The sequence below is a fragment of the Heliconius melpomene genome, chromosome 12 (assembly GCF_056956725.1).
Source record: "Heliconius melpomene rosina isolate 202511_hmr_F chromosome 12, ASM5695672v1, whole genome shotgun sequence".
Taxonomy (NCBI): Eukaryota; Metazoa; Arthropoda; class Insecta; order Lepidoptera; family Nymphalidae; genus Heliconius; species Heliconius melpomene.
In genome coordinates, this window is record NC_140400.1 from 4,209,915 (window position 1) to 4,233,227 (window position 23,313).

At 34.3% G+C, this 23,313-nt stretch overlaps 1 protein-coding gene across 4 annotated transcripts; it reads right to left on the reverse strand.

The window, feature by feature from the left end:
- Positions 1-872: 872 nt before the first annotated feature.
- Positions 873-23,133, reverse strand: LOC146533489 (uncharacterized). Of its 4 annotated transcripts, none has more exons than XM_085194338.1 (11): positions 22,956-23,133; positions 20,941-21,273; positions 20,603-20,861; positions 13,563-13,905; positions 13,171-13,327; positions 12,794-12,939; positions 12,237-12,404; positions 7,001-7,082; positions 6,353-6,398; positions 5,137-6,027; positions 873-4,851 (listed from the first exon to the last, which is right to left on the reverse strand). In XM_085194338.1, the coding sequence occupies exons 2-11, from the start codon at positions 21,211-21,213 to the stop codon at positions 1,046-1,048; spliced, it is 6,171 nt and encodes a 2,056-aa protein (XP_085050464.1). In that variant the 5' UTR covers positions 21,214-21,273; positions 22,956-23,133; the 3' UTR covers positions 873-1,045. The 4 variants fall into 4 exon arrangements, with proteins under 4 accessions (XP_085050464.1, XP_085050465.1, XP_085050466.1 ...); XM_085194339.1 differs by lacking the exon at positions 22,956-23,133 and adding an exon at positions 17,213-17,372 and having other exon boundaries at positions 20,941-21,182; XM_085194340.1 differs by lacking the exons at positions 20,603-20,861; positions 20,941-21,273 and adding an exon at positions 17,213-17,372 and having other exon boundaries at positions 22,956-23,130.
- Positions 23,134-23,313: the final 180 nt, after the last annotated feature.

A 23,313-nucleotide genomic window follows, 5' to 3' on the forward strand; every position in this document is an offset into this window, starting at 1 on the left:
AGATTTTGCAAAGACTCAATATTATAGATTCATTATTTTACTTGAGAAATAAGAATGATTTCATCTTTAAATAGTTTTCTGCGTGTACTTAATATAAATCAAATCATCATTTAACAGGTGAACAATTAGAATAAACATTGATTTTAAGATTGACCTTCTATTGTATAATATTTTACTTTAAAACATAAGGCAGACCGCGCATTTCATCGTCTATTCTCATAGTCAAACGGAACCGGAATAAAATATTTCAAACGCTGGCAACCCCTGTTTGCGGCAGGAATTTTCAAGGCAACCCTGTTTTATAGTGTTCAGAAAAAAATAAGCTTTAATTTGATATATAATTCATTAAAAAAACACATGACTGCAAATTATTAACATTTAGTGACATGTTTAAACCAGGCAACCCTAGATTTGCGGCAGACTGAGAGCTGGCAACCCTTAATTTTCCTATTCCTTATGCGATTATTTTTCAAATGATGTGCGATTCATATAAAAAACGTATGGGTGCAATTTTCTCCAAAAATGAGTTACGAAAAAATGTAATTAAAGGTGATTGCGGCAGGATTCTTCCTGGCAACCCAGGTGTAATCTGTTCTACTAATCATGTATTATTCATTAATATAGGTTTAATTAAGAAAACTCGTATATGCAGGATTCAACGGTCGGATCTCAGTCTATAACATTAGTATATTTCAATGGGAAATTTATTTAAGTAATCCTTAAAAAAATGAAAATGTCTTAAGTATATCATTTACTACTCTCCTATAGCAAAAAAAAAGTAATAGAAAAATTGTATTATTCACATAAAGTACATGTTCTTATCACAATTAAACCCGTTATATAAAAATATAAATTAATGAATAAAAAAAATCTACTTACTAAGTTATTTTATTTATAGGAAAATGTCTCAATTATAAATAACAAGTCAAACATTCAATGTTTTACTACTTAAAACTAAGCGGGATATTTCAATACTTTAAACTATATTCCGAAAATATGCCCTTAAATAAATTTTAAGTAAACATCTTTTACACCAAATTATTTATCAAACACCGAGTATACAATCCTCGTCGGAGCTATCATTAAATACGACTGGCTCCAGTACAGGGTTCTTTAAGTTTACTTCAGGTTCATTAGTATTGGTAGCACTAGCCGATGCTCCCAAAGACTCTATTACCTCGCTTCTATTTTCATCTCGACTTTTATCTTCATTATTATCATCGTCACCATCATTTTTCTTTCTCTTAGCTTTAAAAGCCAACGGCTCGTCATCCGAATCGCTAATCGTTAAATCATTTATTATTTTGGCACTTGTGTAACACTTCACAACGCTTTTGATACCTTTCATTTTCACCTCTTTTATTTGCTCTTTTCGTTTTCGATCTAGAATCATATTTAATGCTATTTTTTTCTTTTGCGATAGTCCCTCTTTACTTATTACAGGATTTCTCAGTATACTTTTGCCGCTTGCTCTTAATAACGTTGGATGTACAGCTCTATACAATTTAAGAGGTCTCACTACTTGTGACTGTTTCGGTTCATCTGGCGGAGAATCGGAAGTAGTCTCTTCTTCTTTTTCGCCGTCGTCAGTTAAGTCGATCACAGTGTTGTGGAGTATTGGCTTGTGTTTTGGCTTAGTGTGCTTTTTGATGCTAACGTTTATGGGAACAATTTCTCCAGTTTCAATATTCAGTTTATAAAACTGCTTATTTTTATCGCAACCTTCTTTTAGATCATAAAGAGAAGATACCACGTTTAGATCTACACTCAAGGTTCCGAACTGATCACTAGTAACCATATTTAAATTTGTGTTTATAGTAGCTGAAAGATCTGGATTAGGAGAAATATGTGATATTTCTTCTTCTGTCGTATTATTATTACTTACTCCTGCCCCATTCCCCTCTAATTCAGTACTTTCACTATTTATAGTTATGTCTTCTAAGGATATACCCGACATTTCCATTAAATCTGATAATATAGTTTTTTTAGCCGAACCATCTGTGATCTTATGTGGAATAGATTCAAGTTGCTTGGAAGTTTTATCATTTTCTATTGTTTTTAACTTTGTTGGTGAAACAATGGTATGAGTTTTATCAAACTCGGAGCTCTCTGTCACTCTTCCTCTATGTTTTATGTTAATATCAACAGCAAATTTACTTTGAGTTAATGTATCGGAATCGGTTGATGTAGCCATATCTTCTGTGTTTTTATCACTTACGTATTCGACTTTTTCAACCGATTCAATGTTATCTGGGTTAGTATTTTCATTGTTTACATTTTGGCGAAGATTACAACTTGCAACGGTTGAGTTCGAAATATTAATGGTATTTTCTTGCTCTGGAACTGAGTTTGTCGTTGATATACTATTTAAATTTTGTGGATCTACATTTGCTGGGCTAACAGCAAGTGCCAACTGACTTGGTGGTAACATTAAATTTACGCCTTCCAGTGATGTTTGACTATCATTATTTAACATTACAATTTGAGGAGGAATTGGTTCACTTATTTGCTTTTCAGCTTCCTCTTTTGACCCCTTCGAGCACAACAGAATTTTATTTTTACCTAAGGATATAGGTTTTGGACTTTTTTGTAGCTTTTTATTGAGAAGAAAAGCTTTACTGTCAGGAACTATCACAGTAAGTTGTGAAAGACGTTCTGGTACGTTTGTTTTTTGTTCCTTAGGTGGTGTCAGATAGCATGGACCTTCAGAAAATAGTAAATTCGTTTTAACTTGTACTGATGAAGGATTTTTTGTTTCATTATTATTTATTTGTTTTACATCCTCTAGTACTACAGGTTGCGTATGGGATAAGCTTTGTACGCTCATAATTATAGGATTTAGACCACTTTTCATATCCACATGCATGTCTTTTGTTTGCATTTCTTGAACTTGTGATACCTTGTCCAATGTCTGTACAGAAGTCTCAGAAGAAAGATAATATTTTTGTTGAATTAAGGTCTGTTCGGGTAGATTTTTATTTGCATCTGCATCGAAAGGAGTTTTGCTAGCTTCCAGTAAATTTAGTGCATATTCTGGATTATCGTCAGTATTAATTCCCCGTGAGACTTTCTCAACAATGATTTTTGGTAGTTCGCATGATTGCTCTTTGCCACTCCTTTCATTATTTACTGAGAGTGAGTTTTGTCGTCGAGCGTGTAATTTACGAAGCGCTTTTACATAATCATCTCTACAGCAACATGAGCATAATGGTAAAGAGCACGTATGGGCACTGACTAAGCGTTGATGTGGCTTTGAAAGCGACAACGTTTTCTCACGAGCCCAGCAACAATAAATTGTTTGCGGAAGTTTTTTATTTTTTCGCTTTCTCCTTTTTCTTCCGTTATTATTATTTGTAAATTCATTCATATTTTCCATCGCGTTTCCTCCTGCCACAATTGGCGTCCTATCAATACATTTATTGTCTGTTACTTTCTCAGAAATTTCCTTTGCGACAATATCTTCATTGTTTTCGATAGATATGTCTTGCACGTCACCAGTTTCCATATCATTTTTCTTATTTTGCTTACAGGAATTTGTTTTCTTAAGAAAATTTTTTCTTAATTTTTGTGTCTTATTTTTCATTGTCATCTCTGCGTGTTTTATAGGATCTACGTTATATTGACAAATACCTAATATTCTTTCTATTGTATCTAATGCTAATAGTCTGTCAGTTGGAATTCCTTTTTGAACAAATTCAGCAATTCTTCTTGAATTTTTATGGAGTTTAGGTTTTACCGGTGGTGTCTTCGAAATTCCTTTACGTTTCTTTACTTTTAAACCAGAAGGTTGGGATTCTATAGAGGTTTCGATTTCTAAGTCCATACGTTCAGTTTCGGGTTCTAACATCAGAATATTGTAACCTTTCTGTGCTACGCTCGGTTGTGGGATATCTACGTTAATAATATTATTATTTCGTGGTAAACTTCGTTCGATATTATGAATTTTATTATTTTTTTTATTTCGACGCTCTTGTTCTTTTATGCTTTGTATATTTGCAGTGTGTTGAAGTATTTCTACAGGCGGCTTACTGGTCGTGCTGGAAACCTGTATAGGAGTTACTTCCGCAATTAGAAGCTTTTCATTGGCTCGTCGAATTTGATCTATATCTGGTAAGCTAATTATTTTATTTCTTCCTACAATCTGCGGATCAACTTCAATATTTTGGTTTGGTATGTCACACATTTTTGGGATACATTGCTTAGAAGAATCTAATACATTTTCTATGCTAACTAGTCTCTCAGTTGGCAATACGGTCGGACCCACAGGTTCGGGAACAGGTTCAATAATTTCTTTTTTAATTGTCTGTGAAGAAAATCCATCGAGCATTAAACTATTGTTAGTGAGCTTCGTTTCAAACGATTTATAAATGTCTATAGTCAACGGCTTACACTCTTTAAGCAATCGTCTATTCCTCTCGGAACTAAAAAAACCCGCAGTCAGTCTCTTCAAACGTGTATTAAAATCTGGATTTTTGCAAAGTTGTATCGGATTATATGTTGATATTTTAGGTTTTTTAAAGTACCAACTTTTATAATTGATTCTTTCTCGAAACTCATCATCATTTGAAGCATCGGCATCTGACATGTAACTTTTGCAACTATTTTCACACTCTGAAATATCTTCCATTTTAAATGATTTTTTATGAACTGGTATACTTTCTATAATAGCTTCATTTATTATACGAGCATCTTTAACTGATTTATAGTCTATGAAACGAAATACGTCCATATCGTTAAGCCTTTTCGTGTATACTACAGTTTGAAGCAAGAGTTTGAGGTCAATTTTGGGGGGATCTTTTTTATTGGTTGTACAATTTTCTTCAACCTTATTTTCTGTATTATCAATCATTACTGAAACAGAAACACAAAATGATTATTAACACTTTTATTATGAGTATAAATTCTGATATTTTAAATACAACACTGATTGAAAACGCAACGATTTTTGGAAAACAGAATGAACTATTTTCATTGCATCTCTATTAGAGCTAGAGCTAGACTTAGAGCGGCATTGACTTTGACTTGACAGGCAATATCTATAAATTATAGGAGTGAGCTTTTTAACACCAAGATCCCTCTGCTTACTCCGCTATATACGGTATATTAAAAAAAATTATATATAAAACTTCGAAATACCTGTTGCATCATCGTCGTCGTCTTCTTCAAAATATTCAATGCCATCATCTTCTAATTCGAGTCCATTCATATAAACACCTAAGTTGCTAGTAACGTCATACAAAATATTAATATTTTGTTTTTCTGGTAAATTCGATGTTTCTTTCTTAATATCGGATATTAAATTTGTTAATAATCCTTGTACGTTTGTAATATCTGCCGTATCTTGATGCAATTTCGTTATTTCATCCGTTTTAATATCTTTAATATCGTGGATAACACGTTCTTCTTTATTTTGATGAGATTTAAGACCACTAATATTTGTGATTTTTTGTGATGCTATGTTGTAATGATAACTATTTCCTGCTGAATTTATATAATTATAATTTTTTTCATTACTTTTATTTACATCTACATCTAATATAATATTTTTTTTATACTCTGTTGAGTTACTGCCTTCGGCTTCTTCTTTAAATGCATGTTTAGTCTCAAGTGATGTTGTCGTATCATTCGAATCATCTAATATTACTGCGTCTTCATCATCATGATCAATAGTCTCTTCATCACTATCACTTATCATTTCGTCACTTTTACTTATTGTTGTATTATCATTAATATTAACAACATTGTCATTTTTTGTGTAATTTGTATCATTATTTTCATTTATTGTAACATTAGATAGTTTTAAAGATTTCAATGGTATATCCACAGCTTCCAACATACTTACATCGTCTCCATCGCTTATTTCCTCTATTGTTTCATTTTTGACAATAGATAAATTTATTTTCGAATTTTCTGTTGTCTTATCTACCTCGTTAGTGGCATTAGCACTGTCACTATCAGAATCCGGTTCAAGTCTTAAGTCAATAGTGTCTACATGAGGCTCTATGACTACTAGGTCTGGTTCATTTTCTGCAAGTATACATTACACTATATAACTTACGAGTTATACTATATAACTAAGAATTATAATTTATGTATTCCCACCGCAATGGCAAATAATCCGGCGATTATGATCGCGACGTGTGTCAGTTCTATCCTAACTCAGGGAATAAGTAATTTTCGTTTTCCGGCCCTGGTTGTCAAAACAAAGTGCGAAGTTAAGTACCACCATGTCTCCGAAACGAGACGAATTATTTATCAAATTTATATTTTTTATGTAAACTAAAAGAAAGAGCCTATATACAAGTACTTTTGTGCTACAATGAATATATCACCCAATTAAATAAAAAATTACCTTGACCAGTATTAGTTCCTTTCTTTAGTGCTAGCTCATAACGTTCCTGTAAAAAATATGAAAAAAACATTAAATGGCACTTCAAGTTGATCTTACTCAGTACAAATGTTTCTAATATCTCCCCTTTATTTTATTTGTCAATGAAAACCTAACTCAGTTTATAGTCACCTAACAAATTGTTTTTTTAGTGTAATATATTATGGTTTCATGAAACTATTCTTACAAGAAATAAATAATCTTAAGCAGAAATATGGCAAAAAAACAAATAAAATCTGAAACAATAGATTTTTTTGTTACCATATACTCGTAATTATAAAATATATTGAACAATTTCTTTGATATGTAATGAGAAAAATAATTTAGAAGCCGTATGGCGCAGTAGTATTGGGTGCGACTCCCAGTCAGAAATGAAAACAGTAACGTACGCACTTGAAGCTTCAAATTACCCATGATTTTATTTAAACATTAAAATAGTTGTTTTTAATTTTTTCCTCATATAATAGTATTGTTTTCCCGTATTTTGTATTTTTTTTAAATCGAATAAATATATTTTTAATCAAATAATATATATTAGCGATTATTTAATATGATAAATAATTTATGAGTGTATGTGTTATCTCATATTTATTTTAGTGTTGAGATACTTACAAATTCCTCAAGCAGGACAACTTTTTTTTGTTCTATCAATTCTTCCCATGTTTGAAATTGCTCTGTTACTATTTTATTAAAACTATAACAAAAACAAATTCATATAATTAACCATAGATTAATATTAGGTAATTAATTAGTTATTTAATAAGGCCACTATGGCGCAGTGGGACAGCGTCGACTGTAACTGCGTTGGATGGTGGTCCGTTCCCCACTTTAATTGTTGGAATTAATTGTTGTCGCATCGTTGTTATGGCTAGACAAAGCGCAGTGTTAAGTTACGCCACTCAACATGCATATAGGATGCAGCCTGGCTTAAAATATTTGGAAACGATAATACTTACATAACAATTTCTAAGAACGATGCGAAAAATGTTATATTATTTGGGATGTGACGATGCACAGCATCTGTGAGAGGGCGCTGTATACTTCCCTTTGATTATCCAATGATTTTCACTTCCGGTTGCTGTCTTCGACCAATCAGCGATCGCCGGAAGTCACGTGGTCTCAGGTGGTAGGGCGCCGGAACGTATAATAGGCGACACTACGCTTCTTACCTCATAGCGTCGTTATTTCCCATTAGAGTAACATCGTTTAAAAGTGAAAGTGCTGTGGTAAGTGTAGTGTTGGAGGTGGAATTTCTTCACATCGTGAACCGGATTTCTATATCGGGCCTACTCCTGGGAAGGCCTCCAGCAAAGATGTTCATCCTCATCAAGAGAATTTGCTTTTGTGAAATTCAAAGGTAACAAAATGGACAACGGGTGAGTCATTTGAATCTCTTGTGTAACAAGTTTCTACATGCATGTAATACTGTTCTATTGCTTGGTATTATATATACCAATACTGTAGTGGATTCTGAGCTTACCGAACACGGCTGTGTTATAACCTACAATAAGGTTATATCTCAGATTTTCAGCAGTTATGGCCCAATTTTATTCAACTAACGGGCATTGCAAAAAGCAAGAGGACTCATCGCTTGTTTAACGCTCTCGGCATAATGTCATGCGATGTAAACGGAGTTTACTAAATAAATCGGTTTTCACCGAGTTTACTTAGTTGTATGATCCATTAATATACTACCTTCGTTTAAATACGATAAATTCGTTAGGAGCGTATCCTGAGCGAGTTATCAAATATATAAAAAATTCTGTTCTCCTCATATATATCAGGGAAGCGGATTATTTGATAGTTGCCAGTTGTCAAAACCAGATGGCGTTGCCTGTCACTCTGACGTGACACCGATCGATGACAATCAGAAATGTGATCGGAACAAGCTCCGGTCCCAACCACCTTATTCTGCGACATATATAAGTATGTCTATTTTTAGATAAATCTTTTTTATTTATGTGTAATAGGATAATTACTAACGTTGTTGAAATGTTATAATCGCTGGGAGCGTATCCTAAGCGAGTTAACGAATAACAATGGATAAATCTGCGTGGGACTTTCTTTTGGCTTCTTTTGACAATTGCAGGCGAACACTCGGAAGAATTAGACACAAGGATTCGAAGACAATTTCAAAGCCTCCTGGCAGGAAAAGTGTTTCAAACACGGAATATCGGAGGTTCATTTTCTCAATCCTGGAGGAGTGAGGATAAAAGAATTGTGGATTTGCTGCTTATTCATGGTTACTGCCATCGCTGTGAACGTCATAACATTTAGCAATGGGCTCCATAGTATTTAGCAATCACGGGATCTTCTGTATGGCCTCTTCGGCAAAAGTTCTAGCCAGTCACCTTATATTAGTTGCCTTAAGAGGGACTCGGGCTATTACTTGACATAAGGTATGTCCAACTATTTAAAGTGCATTTATCCGTACATTAGAATTTAAAAAAGCTCGGTACTATTTTAATGCTCTCAATTGTACGGGAGGGGGGCAGTTATAAGGAGGCTGCCTCTGAGCGTATCGGAGGCAGTGGCTGATGGTTTGGGCTCCGTAGGCCCTTCCCGGTTTAATCGCGGGAATGCATCTAGCCATTTACCTCCATGCCACCAATAATCCTTTTCCAAGATTATTTGAAGCAGTTAGACCTTCGTCAACCGTACATGCATCAAAAATTGAGAAGCATGCGTTGAGTATGAAACTCTAGCACGTTTAATTATACATTAGCAATTGTCAAGTATCAGTGCATACCGGATATCGGAAGTATGGAGTGAGAACCCGCCGACGGGTAACACAAGCCCAGAACTTAGTACAAGGGTGTTGCATGATTGTTAAAAATTTTATTTAAATGTAACCGTATCTTCCTGTATACATGGTGTTAAGAAATACGGAGGCTGCCTATGGGTATATCGGAAACGGGTGTAGATGGTTTGGGGGCTCTGAAAACTCTTTTCGACTTAATAATGAGCATTCTCCATATCGTCTCTGGCTTTATCCAATAAGAATTTTCAAGCGGTTCGAGAAAGCAAGGATAGAAAATAGTTCGACTCACGTTCTACAACTGATAAAGCAAACCAATAGGATATGGATGGTTGAGTAATGGATAAAAAGAAGCAATGTGTCAAAACTAAATTAAAAAACTGACTAAAATAGCGGGTTCAAGTATTATAAAAAGTCGCCGAAAGTTTTTTTGGGCTAATTTGGCATTACCCTCGTGCAAGTGAGTGCACATCCCCGCGAGTGCCGCGGCAAAAGTATTTTATAGCTGACGTACTATATAATAGATACCGTACATCCCTGTGGTGCATTCGAGTAGCCATCAGAATTGAAGCTGATGTAGTGGAAGAAATCTATAATCCATCTAGAAGAAAAGAATCCAGCTAGAAAATGCGACGGCGACTGATGTTAGTATTTGGAAAAAGAAGTAAAATTTGCATCTAGCAAGAGTAAGAAGCAGGAGAAGGAGGAAAAGAAGGCAGCTAAATAATTCAGAAGGCAAATCAAGACCAAATTAAAGTCGCCAGTTGAGCGGCTTATTACTGAAGTTGTTAGATATGACAAAATATGAAATGCGAGAATTACAGACGACAACCTTTTATTACTAAGTTGTTGGATACGACAAAGTATAATACACAATAATATTGCAAAAAGACTATCAAGAAGTTTCATTTGTTTTTTTGTAACTTTGGTTCCAAAGCTGGGGAAAGCTAATGAAAATAATCGTCTTCATGGGACATGAGGGCTGTGTAAAGGTAGTCACATAATATATACCTTGGCGATATCCACGTGCGTAACGTAGATATTCCGCCGCATATTGCCATGAGTTTTACATAAACTGAACCTGGCTAGCGAGGTATACACGTAGTCACAACTCCAATATGGCAGAGAGCATGTTGGTGTCTACGACATCATTAAGTCCGGGAAAGTCGGACGTTTAAATTGAGTGCATCTGTATTTAAATCGTATATTTTGACACTGTGAAGTTGCTCCTAAAAGCGAATTTAAGAGAGTGAACTATTGTAGTTCTAAAATACAGCTAAGAAGCGATAATTGAAATATTATAAAATTGATACCTTTATATGTAAATGTATAGTAGTATCAATAACCTTTATTACACTTCGAAGAATGATATAATCATTAGTCGGCCTGAATTTTGTTGAAAAACTAATGAGCTCATAAACTCACATTTTCTAACGCATCGTATATCAAGTACAGTTTGCTTCAAAACTGTACCTAAGTAGCAGATAGGACATTCATATCATGAATTGTCGGTCTGGTTGCGGATCGGGTAAGCATTCATTGATGCTTTTGTGAAGTTGTAATACTCAAAGTATGTGATAATGAAATCAAGTCTTAAATTTTACAAATGCGTTCAAAGGTTTGACCAGTATAAGAATATATTATTGGGCTAAGTACATAATATTTTATAGAGCATTCTATTGAATACTCTAGTGTTATAAATATGTTATACTAATGGCATCAATTACAAGGTAATTTTTAACTTGGGTAACTACTTCATCATCATGATCATCAGCCTGTCCTCGTCCACTGCTGGACGTGGGCCTCTCCAATGGCGCGCCGCTGGGCTCTATCTTCGGCTCTCTGCATCCGGCCGTTGCCGCCACCTTGCGGACATTGTCACCCCATCTATCGGGAAGACGGTCTTTAATTACGCTTGCCAAGGCGTGGTGTCCACTCTAGAACGCGTCTACTTACTATAAATTTATTATAGTTGTTAAAAAAAGGAAGTATGGAGTTGGTTGCCGGTTCTATCTACGACCCGCTGTCTGAGCTGGAGATGGTTTCCAATAGACCGGACGACATTTTCATTGTCATTTCGATCCTGCTCGTACTTCTAACATCATATTTCGTTTAGAAATATTTTGGTGAAACAGGTGACCTGTCGAAAATTACGCTCTAGAGACGGTGGTGTCATCCTAAGAAAAATGTTTTTCTAGGTTCTACATTAAGAAACTAGCTAGACCACCGGAAACAGGCTACAAAAGGTAACAATTTTGTTGTGTAACTTAGAGGTGAGGCTACGCAAGGGCTTCATGAATAATAATCAATACTTATATAAACAGGTTATTAAATTATTATCAAAAGAAGTGAGCACGTCTAGCTTTATTATTTAGACGGTTATGCGAGCTTCCTTTCCTACCCATGCTTATCAGCGAGTTACGGATCATCTTTTAAAATTTGTTTGTATGCAAATTATAAGTAAATCTAATAATTGAAGTTAGATTATTTTGGCTCAGCTTCCGGCAGAGCGATTATTAATTGAATTAAAAAATTAAGCAATTAACAATTTGCTTATAAATAAAACAATGTTACTCATGTTTTTTGTGGTTTTACAGATCAATTTATCTGAATGTATCAGAATCAGTTTATACAATCATTCTGATTTAGATCACATAGCGTCGTGCGTGGTCACCAGGAGTTATAAACACGTCTCTCACAGATGCTGTGCATCGTCACATCCCAAATAATAGTACAAGTTTTACATAACAATAAAACTTGTATTATTGTGGAGAGACGATGCACAGCATCATTTTAAGGCTCCTGGTGAGAATCTGCTATGAGGTAAGAAGCGTAGTGTCGCCTATTATACGTTCCGGCGCCCTACCACCTGAGACCACGTGACTTCCGGCGATCGCTGATTGGTCGAAGACAGCAACCGGAAGTGAAAATCATTGGATAATCAAAGGGAAGTATACAGCGCCCTCTCACAGATGCTGTGCATCGTCTCTCCACAATAATACAAGTTTTATTGTTATGTAAAACTTGTACTATTTTTTTAAACTTACAAGGATATGATAAAAACTCTACAATATAAACATATACACTCACTATTTTATTATTTCCATTTGAAGCGGAGTCGGCTTGAAACGTCCGGCGCTTTGCAAGTTCCTTATATCTCCGCGGTATGAGAACCAGAAATTGTAGAAATTGTACCAAACCAGCTCTTTCAATTGATACCACCGACGCTGAAGCAGCATTGGTGAACAGAAGCGACCACTAAAAATTATATATTAATAGAAACTAGAGTATAAAATAGGCTGATCCTTTTAATGACATTGTCGTCCTGTAGTTAGGTATAGAAAGGAAATATGTTAAATACACGAACAAAATATGTGTTACCCCATTAACCGACTATCGCCACCTATCCGGTTTTAAGGGAAAGAGCATGAATCAAGGTATATACAGGAAGTAAGCGCCTGCGCTCCTTTTACGGAAGCAGCATATTTATAAGGTAAAATATTACAAACATACCTAAAAACAATTTAACATGATTCAACAGTTTAGAGTTAAGACGTAGAGTTCCGCCACTTAACAGGTCCCCTCTGCCTACATTGCTATAAACGGGATACAGCGTGAAGCTAATTAATATTAAAGAAAAAACTTACCGTTTATTATAATCGTTCGCGGCGTTATACCAGGCTTCAGTTAATTTGTCGCCGCTGAACTTTTCTGTATTATGCTTCAAAACTAATTTGAATAAATATTCTAAAGTCTTGGGTTCATTTTTGTCTTTACTATTATCTTCATCATCCTGTATTAATAAAAATAAAATACTAAATAAATTAGATCAGCTTATTCAGGTAGGCAAAGGGAACCTAGTGTGGTGACACGCCGTTCCCCACTTTCTGCCGAATTCTGGAGGATACATATACTCGACACCAGAGCAAAGAAATGAAAATATAAATGTAAATAAATATTTCATCTCCTCGAGTGGGGAACGAACCCACAACTAGTTGGTTCTACATATAATTATAATGCTTACCTGGCCAATAACATCCACTTTTTCATGCACCAAAACGAGATCGATCAATAGCCAGTCTGTTACGGAGAGCCGGGCGATTTTAGTTATATTCTGTGCCTTATCTTCAACCGCGAATAGTCTTTTAAGTTTCTTTATGGTGACAGCTCGCATGCGAGTCCTAAAATTGTACAAAAATTGATATAAACAAATCAATGATCATTGCCGGGTACATTATAGATAAAAAAATGTTAATTCACGCTTCAGCTCGCAGAGCTAGATAATAGGTTGTTGTTGTTAGAGACATTGCGTGTCGGGTGCATATAAATAAGAATCTTGTAGATATTGTTCGTATTGTAGACAACTATTTTGTGTTATGGGTTTTAAAAATAAAAATAATAAAAAAATATATTTACCATAGTAATCGACAATCACACGAAGTGACTTTCTTCAGTTCTGTCCAAAATGTATTTTCTGGTTTTTTCTCAATCACCAACGATCTGGCAATGACTCTGATCAACCTTCTTTTAAATTTATCTAAGTCTAGACTAGAACTAGTTCCAGGCGTTAAATTAGCTTGTTTATCTTCAGTGTTTTCTTTATATGTCGTTTCAGTGTCTATGTCCGCATTGCATGTTGACGTTGAGCTTACATTACTTTCTTTTGTATTAATTCCACTTTGAATTTCATTATTACCAGAAACAGTATCATCACAATCCAAATCTATTACCTCCATCATTCTAGAAGCTATAAGTTTATCTGCAAAATATTTAACAAATAAACCTAGTATGCAAATAATTAACATCTAATTGCCCGAGGCTCACGCATCAGTACCTCCTGATTAAATTAAAACGATTGATAAAAATGATAATTTTGGAATACAGTTTTCATCTAACACGACTACTATGTCAAGTGAAAATTTCATATACCGTCGCTCGACTTAACAAATACCTAAAGTATGGAAATCCCTCAACTTTGGTTGGTTTAGCAGTTTAGTTTGCAAGTATATCTATGTAGCGTCACACCCACTCTCAATAACGTATAATCAACATTGCGCCATTGTGAAGTAAAATTTTTAAGTTTAAGTGCCGAAATAATAGTACAACTGGTAGGTACTGCTAAATGCGGTCTCTTGATTGTCGAGTTGCTTTATCATCTAACCAGTACTACTGCAAAGGTCAGCAGAAAAGTTCCAAGACTGCATACTGCAGTTAGGGAGTGATCTAGCAACTTAGCGATTTCCTTCCTACGTTATCATACTTTTGTTATTCACAAAAATTCTATTTCTTATCTATTTTCGTAATTCCGTTTCGTAATTGATGTCGCCGATCAAATTTTTGACTTTCGTATCTGACTGTTTTAGGTACCTTGTGTACGTACGTTCTCCATGACAGACACACTGAGCTTCAATAATGTGTTGCAAGCAATTGTCGCGATTACGTACTCAGTGCTGACCGCGGTTTTCGAGAGTTTTCTCAAGAAATTAATTCGGATAATCGAGGTTCTACTGTAGGTACTTTGTGCAACATTTTGTTTTTTTTTTCATCAGCATTTTATGTTTAAAGAATTTAAAAAAATGAAATCAGATCGGAAGTTTTACGTTATAGACAACAAGTATTTAAGTATTTTACTATTATAGATTCGTAAGTATATATTATATGTATGTAAATAGGTGCAGACTGCGAGGTCTAAGCTGAGCACGACTGGCCTCAACTCCTTTTTATTTAATCCTGAGTTTTTATAATTAAATTTTATATGGTTTCGAATAATATTTTAGTAACTAGTGAAGCCGTCGGGCCGCGCAGGCACAAGGTGTGACTGTAACGCGACGGTTGTGGATTCGATCCCCACTTGAGGAAATGAAATATTTATTTACGTTTATATTTCCATTTCTTTGCTCTGGTGTCGAGGCAAAGCGCGGCGTTGAGTTCTGCCACTCAACACGCAATGGCTCCAGAATTCGGTAGAAAGTCAGGAACGGAGTGTCTTAACAGTAGGTGTGCGGGATACAGTGTGAAGCTGAGATTTTGATTTAATTTATTTAATTAAAATTTATATATTTTTTTTTCTTACCGAAATATTCGTTTATATAGAAAAGCCTAATATAGAAAACTAGTGAACGCGCGCAGCTTCGCCTGCTTATTTACACCCTTAGGGGTGAATTCTAAAAAACCACGAAACACATGTTCACTGAAATAATTTTAACAGTCGAAATTTCAAATTTTATGAAAAACGGTGCCGATTTACAATTTTTTCCATACAAACTTTCAACCCCCTATTTCACTCCTTCAGGGTTATAATTTTTCAAAAGCCCTTCTTAATGGATGTCCAGATTACGAAAATAAACATCTGTCCAAATTTCACGTTTCTACCATCAGCGGTTACGGCTGTGCATGCGTCTTACCTCAGTCAGTGGGAACATGTCCTTTTATATAACTACTAGCGACCCTCCCGCGGCTTCGCCCGCTTGAACTACATGATGATTCATTTATTAAACAGAATTGACTGACAGTCAAATGTGCTGATTTCAATGAAGAATTTACTGTACTCGTTCAGAAACAGCCTTAAATATTAAATTATTGATTTGGGTAAGGATTTATAATATTCTTTGTAAAATAACTGTAATGATTGCATATCACAAAAAATACCCAATTCGAATCGAATAATCCAATATCGAAATCGAATCCATAATAATTAAGCGAATAAATGAATCGAATATCGAATCGAAACTAATTAATTGAAAAGCTCCTCCTTGTTTTGAAAGTCGATTAAGAGTACAGATTAATTAAAAAAAAATACAGATTTATTATAAGTACTAGTGGACCCGGACGCGGCTACGCCTGCTTGAACTATAAGAATATTTTCGCGTCGGTCATACTCATACTATGCCGCCCGAAGGCTAGGTCATTGCGAATCAGTGACATCTCTTTAATTATTTATTAGAATGTTATACAGCAAACTATAATTACATCTATATAATATGCTAAAAGTGACTGTTACATTTATTTTCATAAGGATTATCAAACTTCATAAGGATGAATATCAAAATGTCGCGGTAACGGTTGCGTAGCGACGCGACGGTTGTTATTAACATGGCAGAATAAATTGCATGTCAAATTAGAAAGTACTTTAAAATATATTAGTTTATATGTGTAATGTAATGTTATATAGCCTGTAACACTTCTGAAGAATGCAGCTTTCATACAAAACAAAAACAATGTAAATCGGACCAGTAGATCCAGAGATCTTAGCGTTCAAACAAACAAACAAACAAACTCTTCCGCTTTATTATATTACTATAGATAGACATGAAAATCTCGATTTCTAATATTGTGCTTGTATTATATGTAAACGTCCTCGTAGGGTAGATCGGTGTGGTAACTGTGAGAGATAGTTGCCACTAAATCTGCACCGGCAGTGGTGGTGTCTCGTACTGTACCAAGTGCCTTTCTGCTATACCATTGCCTCTTTCCTCTATTCCAGAGCATTACAAAAACTACAGATTTCTGACATACGACTCACACAGGCCTTAGACAATTCTTAGTTTTCTTTATAGACAGAAATGCAGAATAATTTTGCAACACTATGTACGAAGGACTCATCAGCCTAGCCAGTTGTTATTTTGTTGACTCGCCCAACCGTGGCGGCGGTTATCGAGCCCTACAAGTTTTTCGGCGAGAATAGCGCTGTTCTGCTCACTGTTTTTACTAGTCAAATCTGTAAATCTGTTTTTTCCTTTTCGAATGTTAAGTAACGTGCATCGTTCATCCGGGTGCGTACATCACAATCTCTGACTCCCTGAGAAACAAGAGGATTCACGTTAAAGTGTGAGGCGTTTTATGTCAGTGTATAGATTCGTTTTTCCTGGATGTTCTTTTGGAACACAAAGTCGATGGCAGAATTCTTTACTAACATAAACGCCACCCCCTTTCAGTGAAAGCCTCAGACTCGCGTAAAAGGGCATGGCGCTCTAGGTCAGGTGATAACTCCAATTCACATTTCCCGATACTCTCTTGAAAGCGAGTAGCCGCTGTAAGGGCACGCTGTATTCAAAACTTAGACTCACATGAAGGTGTTTTTGATGCAAGATTTTTGATGAGGTTAGCTCTTATTTCATTTAGCATCACTTTTCGCTCTTCCTCCAATTTTTTAGACCTACTTAGTTGCTTGCTTATAGCATTTCGAGTTTTTCTCGAAAGGTCTGATTTTCGTTTCGAAGGCATTTTCTAGAAAACATTGAAACAATCGATTAAATAAATAAAGAGAATTAAGTTTAAGCGAAAAAATTCAAACTACGAACTAAACGTAAAGAAAGAATCTAATCAAAGAAATATGAACTAAATAATTATGTTGTTCTTTTGCACTTTTGCATTTGTAAACAAATACACTTCTTAATAAGTATTTTTCTTTACTGAGTGTGGCACAGCACTTTAAACATGTTAAAAATACACTAGTTTTTGCCAAAAATATCTAGTAATTTGGATTTTACCGATATATCAACTTGCCGCTTTAACTTAACACATGTGGTGTAATTTTACAACGCTTCGGTTAATAGTAAGTCGCCAGCGGTGATAATACAGTAGAAACTCGATCAACCGTACTAATTATTGTCGTTGGTCATTCGGATAATCGAAAATCCAGATAATCCGATCTATAAATAAAAGGTAGTTTTGTGCATATGTAGCACAAAATTGCTATATATCTGTTAAAAGCAACAAGTACATATTAACGAAAATCAACGTTTATAATAAATTACGTTCAATGCCAAGAAAAAATATGCATCTTCCTGTTCAGGCCATGTCGGTCAGTGACGGTCGACAATTAGACTTTCTATTAGAGCCATGTCAATCAGTGCTGACCGCGGTTTTCGAGAATTTTCTCAAGAGATTAATTCGGATAATCGAGATTCTACTGATAGATACGAGATACTACTACTACTCTACTTTGTGCAACATTTTGTTTTTTTTTCATCAGCATTTTATGTTTAAAGAATTAAACAAAATGAAATCAGATCGGAAGTTTTACGTTATAGACAACAAGTAAGTATTTAAGTATTTTACTATTATAGATTCGTAAGTACATATTATATGTATGTAAATAGGTGCAGACCGCGAGGTCTAAGCTGAGCACGGCTGGCCTCAACTCCTTTTTATTTAATCCTGAGTTTTTATAATTAAATTTTATATGGTTTGTATAATATTTTAGTAATTAATGAAGCCGTCGTGGCGCAGCGGCACAAGGTGTGACTGTAACGCGACGGTTGTGGGTTCGATCCCCACTTGAGGAAATGAAATATTTATTTACGTTTATATTTCCATTTCTTTGCTCTGGTGTCGAGGCAAAGCGCGGTGTTGAGTTCTTCCACTCAACACGCAATGCCTCCAGAATTCGGCAGAAAGTCAGGAACGGACTGTCTTAACAGTAGGGGTGCGGGATACAGTGTGAAGCTGAGATTTTGATTTGATTTATTTAATTAAAATTTATATATATTTTTTCTTACCGAAATATTCGTTTATCGCATTAAATTAGACCCGCTTAGCCTAATATAGGAAACTAGTGAACGCGCGCAGCTTCGCCTGCTTATTTGCACCCTTAGAGGTGAATTCTAAACAACCACGAAACACATGTTCACTGATATAATTTTAACAGTCGATATTTCAAATTTTATGAAAAACGGTGCCGATTTACAATTTTTCCCATACAAACTTTCAACCCCCTATTTCACTCCTTCAGGGTTATAATTTTTCAAAAGCCCTTCTTAGTGATGTTCAGATTACGAAAATAAACATCTGTCCAAATATCACGTTTCTACCATCAGCGGTTACGGCTGTGCATGCGTCTTACCTGTCATTGGGAACATGTCCTTTTATATAACTACTACTAGCGACCCGCCCGCGGCTTCGCCCTCTTGAACTACATGATGATTCATTTATTAAACAGAATTGACTGACAGTCAAATGTGTTGATGTCAATGAATAAATTACTGTACTCGTTCAGAAACAGTCTTAAATGTTAAATTATTGATTTGGGTAAGGATATTTTTTGTAAAATAACTGTAATGATTGCATATCACAAAAAATACCCAAATCGAATCGAATAATCCAATATCGAATTCGAATCCATAATAATTACGCGAATAAATGAATCGAAAATAATTAGTTGAAAACTTCCTCCTTGTTTTGAAAGTCGGCTAAAAATATAGATTAATTACAAACAAATACAGATTTATTATAAGTATAAGTATAGATATGGATTGCTATATATTTGCAGGCAAACTCATGCCTTGAGTTCATTTAAATGTCGATAACTTTTTTTAATGAACCGATTTTAATGAAACAAACTTTAGATGTTAAGTTGAGTTAAAACAAAGCAATTGGTGAAAGTTTTAAATAAATCTGTTCAGTACTTTCAGAGATTAGCGTGATCATACATACAGACAGACAGACAGACCAGAAATTTAAAAAAAAATTTGCTTTCTAATACTATATTTAAGTTTCTCTCTATCCATTTCAGTCACAAATACTAATAGTACAGACAAAATATTTTTACTGGTTTTTTATATTATATACGAGTAGATTATTTATTTTTAAATGCTTGTTATTAAAAGCTTTTATTTAACTTGCAATGTATGTATGTGGCTTCGGGTGAAATATGAGCTCAGTTTTGAAGTAGATATCTTCAACCGATTGAGCTGAAATTTTGTATACACGTTTAATTTGGGTGACAATGCATGATAAAATATGTGAAGTCATTCTAAATCCAATATGGCGGACCATTCAAAGTAACAGAATAGTTATTTTTGATGCACTTGTACATTATGGGTATCAAATGAAAGGGACTCTTGAGAGCAACTGGAAAAATGATGTGACATTATTCTAAATCTAATATGGCGAATCATTCAAGATAGCCGAATACTTATTTTTAGCCTACTTCTACAATATGGATATCTATTGAAAGGACTCGTTGAGAGTAACTCGAAAAATAATGTGACGTTTTTCTAAATCCAATATGGTGGAACATCTAAGATGGCGGAATAGTTATTATTTATGCACATCTGCAATACGGGTATCAAATGAAAGGGCTTGCCGCGAATAATTAGAAAAATAATGTGACATCTAGTGTGAGAAACCTAGCCAGTGGTAACTAAAAAGTAAAAAATAAATTATAAGCAAAAAATCACTTTTAGAATAAGCAAAAAATCATATTTAAACGCTCTAAAAAGGAGAAAATAAAATTTATCTTTTAAATTTTAACTATCAACTCATAACCTCATTGTACACAATTTATATGATCATAAAAGCTTGTGTTCCGTTTTATTACGAGCAAAAGAGTAAAAAAAGAGTAAGAAACTAGTTGGAAACCATCTTTTTTAGTTGTGTAATGTGTATATTTTATTCATACTCTTTTAACTGGTCCAGTTAAGAATAAACAAAAAAAATGGGTATTTTCTTAGTACCTGAACACCCATTAGGCACTTCATTGTCTTCTTCACATCTTTGGCCTACTAAGTCCTGATTTTGATCTTCATCTTTTACGCAATCTCCAATCAAAGATTTTCCTTGTCTTTTCTCAGTCGAAGGTCTATTCAAGTCCGATAAACATTTTCTGTTGAGTTGACAGTCGAATTTAGAAGGTACGCAATCTAGATTCATCCGTATATGAGACACTGAACCCTTTATGTCATATTCCGTAAAATTTCTCATGTCATTTGGCATCTGAAATAATAAAGTGTGACGTTAAACAAAATAACACATCGATTATATAGTCAAAGATTTACATCAACATAGTACTTACATCAAAATGATCTTCACAATAACAAACATTTTTCGATGTTGGTGGTTTGTCAAAACCCGCAACTTGAAACCATTCATTTCGTCTTTCTTTTTGAATTGGCACATATATAAATAGTTTTTGTGGGGTTTTAGTAGTTGTGTTATGACACAAGGGCACTGCGCATTTTTTATAGAACTTACGATGCGTTTTTGTTGACTTATTATATGCCATGCCGTTGACCAAATATAATGCTTTTGAAAAACCTTGAATAGCGTCCGTACTCCATATACACATCACTATATTAGAGTTTAGCGGGGTGTTAGGTACGTCCCAGCAGTGCCATGATAGTGCTGGCTTTTTAAAAGGAAATTTATAAAACTATATTTATTTCTAGTTTTTTAATTTGTATACATATGTGGGATGTGTTTATACAAAAAATCGTGTAAAGCCTTATTCTGCCAAAAAATATGTTTAAGTAGTTTCTCGAAAATACTCTTCCTGAGTGGCATCAACGTGCATGCGCATTTATTACTCTCAAAGAGAGTGCTTAAATAACAAAAAACAAACACAAATTATCGATCGATGTGGATGAAAATGGAGTATGAAAAATATATGTATTGTATTATATTGTTTCCAGTTACAATTGTTGTTATTCCCAGTTCGATAAGCGGTTATATGCTGCTGTATGAAAAAATATATGTTTTATTAAACATTTTTTTTTATTTATATTTTTTTCTTCATTCCACAAATAGCAAGGAAGGCAGATGACATAGTTGGTCATAAATAAAAATCAAATCAAATTTAAATCAGCTTCACGCTGTTTCCTGCACACAGCCGGGTAGGTAGAGGGAACTCTGTGTTAAGACATTCCGTTCCCCACTTTCCACCGAATTCTTTATGGTCAGACGTTTATTTTCATAATGTTAAGGTAGCAAAGTTCTAGTAAATTAAAGGGATGAAATAGGGATTGAAAGTTTGTATGATTTTTTTTAAATTGGCACCGATTTTTATAAAATTTGAAATTGAGACTCATAAAAATATTTAATTGAACACGTGTTTCACGTCGTGTTTTTTTATAATTCCCCCCTAAATAGAAAATAATTTCATAAACATATTTAATAAATATTCGTATGTACAAGCGGGCGAAGCCGCCCAGTTCGGCTAGTTATATATAAGATAACTTTGTATTTACAAACAGATTCCAGTAAAATAATCACTAAATGTTAAGCAAACTTTACCAAAATATAATAGTGACAACTATATTTAAGTTTAGCCGTTTCTGAGATTAAAGTGCACAAACACGCAGACAAAATTATTATTTGAGAACGTTTACGTTTGTAAGTACCCCCAATGATAGTTTTTTTATCTATATTTAATGTACAGACAGCAATTTTACTATATCTATTATCTATACAGATGTAAAATATATCTTTTTCACGAAGGCAGTTCCGTTTACAAAATATAATGAAAATATACAAATGTTGCCTTAAAAAAGACAATAAGTTAAAAAGAAAATAGTAATAAATGGAATAATTGAAATTTAATAGAGGTACTTAAAAGTTACAATATCCAAAGGAACAAGTTTAATTTTGTGTAAAGAGATACCTTATAACTAAGAATTAAAAGATATTAATTATATTCAAATGTTTACATTAAATATAAATAAGCAGTATATAAAATTCTAATACTTCCGCTTTTGAGTATTGAGTTGACATTTATTTAGTATTAAAATGAGATTTCTTTATATTCATGATTTAAAGTCTTTTAAATTTCCAAACGCAGTCGGTTAAGTTTCAGAATTAAATGACTCGTGGCAGTTGTCGGACGCTTTCGTTTTATAAAATTATTTAATTTAATACTTTCTTATTATAATATTAATGAAAACCTCATATTTAATATTTAAGAAAAAAAAGGAAATAACAAAATGATTTAACATTTTCATTACGACATCACCACGTCTGCACACAACGAACGCTCAAGTAACAGTGACATGATTCGGAAATACAAGTACCACACGACTTTATAAAAATGATTACCTATATTCCGTTTCACTTCAAACGTGCGTATGTTTTTAACTCACTTTACACTAAACAACACTATATTAAACAAGCAACTATCACAGAAAATGTTAATCATCACAAAATACTCGCGGAGTCGTGTACACTGTGACGTTATAAAACAAAATGGCGAAAGAACGCTCTTTGGCAGCAGATGGGGCGCAAGTCGCAACCCGAAGGAAACGCGCGAGTGAGACGGAAGATTTCTTTTGCCCTGCTCACTCTTGTTGCTAGTATGCGGAATGTCGAGGTGATAGTGCCTCATCGATTTACTTGTTATTTTGAACTCGGACCGCTTTCAGCGTAGACGGCGATTTTGTTGTTGAAACAAGTTTTG

Excerpts from the sequence above, each read along its gene's own strand:
- LOC146533489 (XM_085194338.1), bottom strand. The coding sequence starts at position 21,213 with ATGTGTATATGGAGTACGGACGCTATTCAAGGTTTTTCAAAAGCATTA. Across the intron at positions 7,083-12,236 it reads CAAATGGAAATAATAAAATA|TTTTAATAAAATAGTAACAG; the intron begins GTGAGTGTATAT and ends TTTTTGTTATAG. Across the intron at positions 6,028-6,352 it reads AGGAACTAATACTGGTCAAG|AAAATGAACCAGACCTAGTA; the intron begins GTAATTTTTTAT and ends GTATACTTGCAG.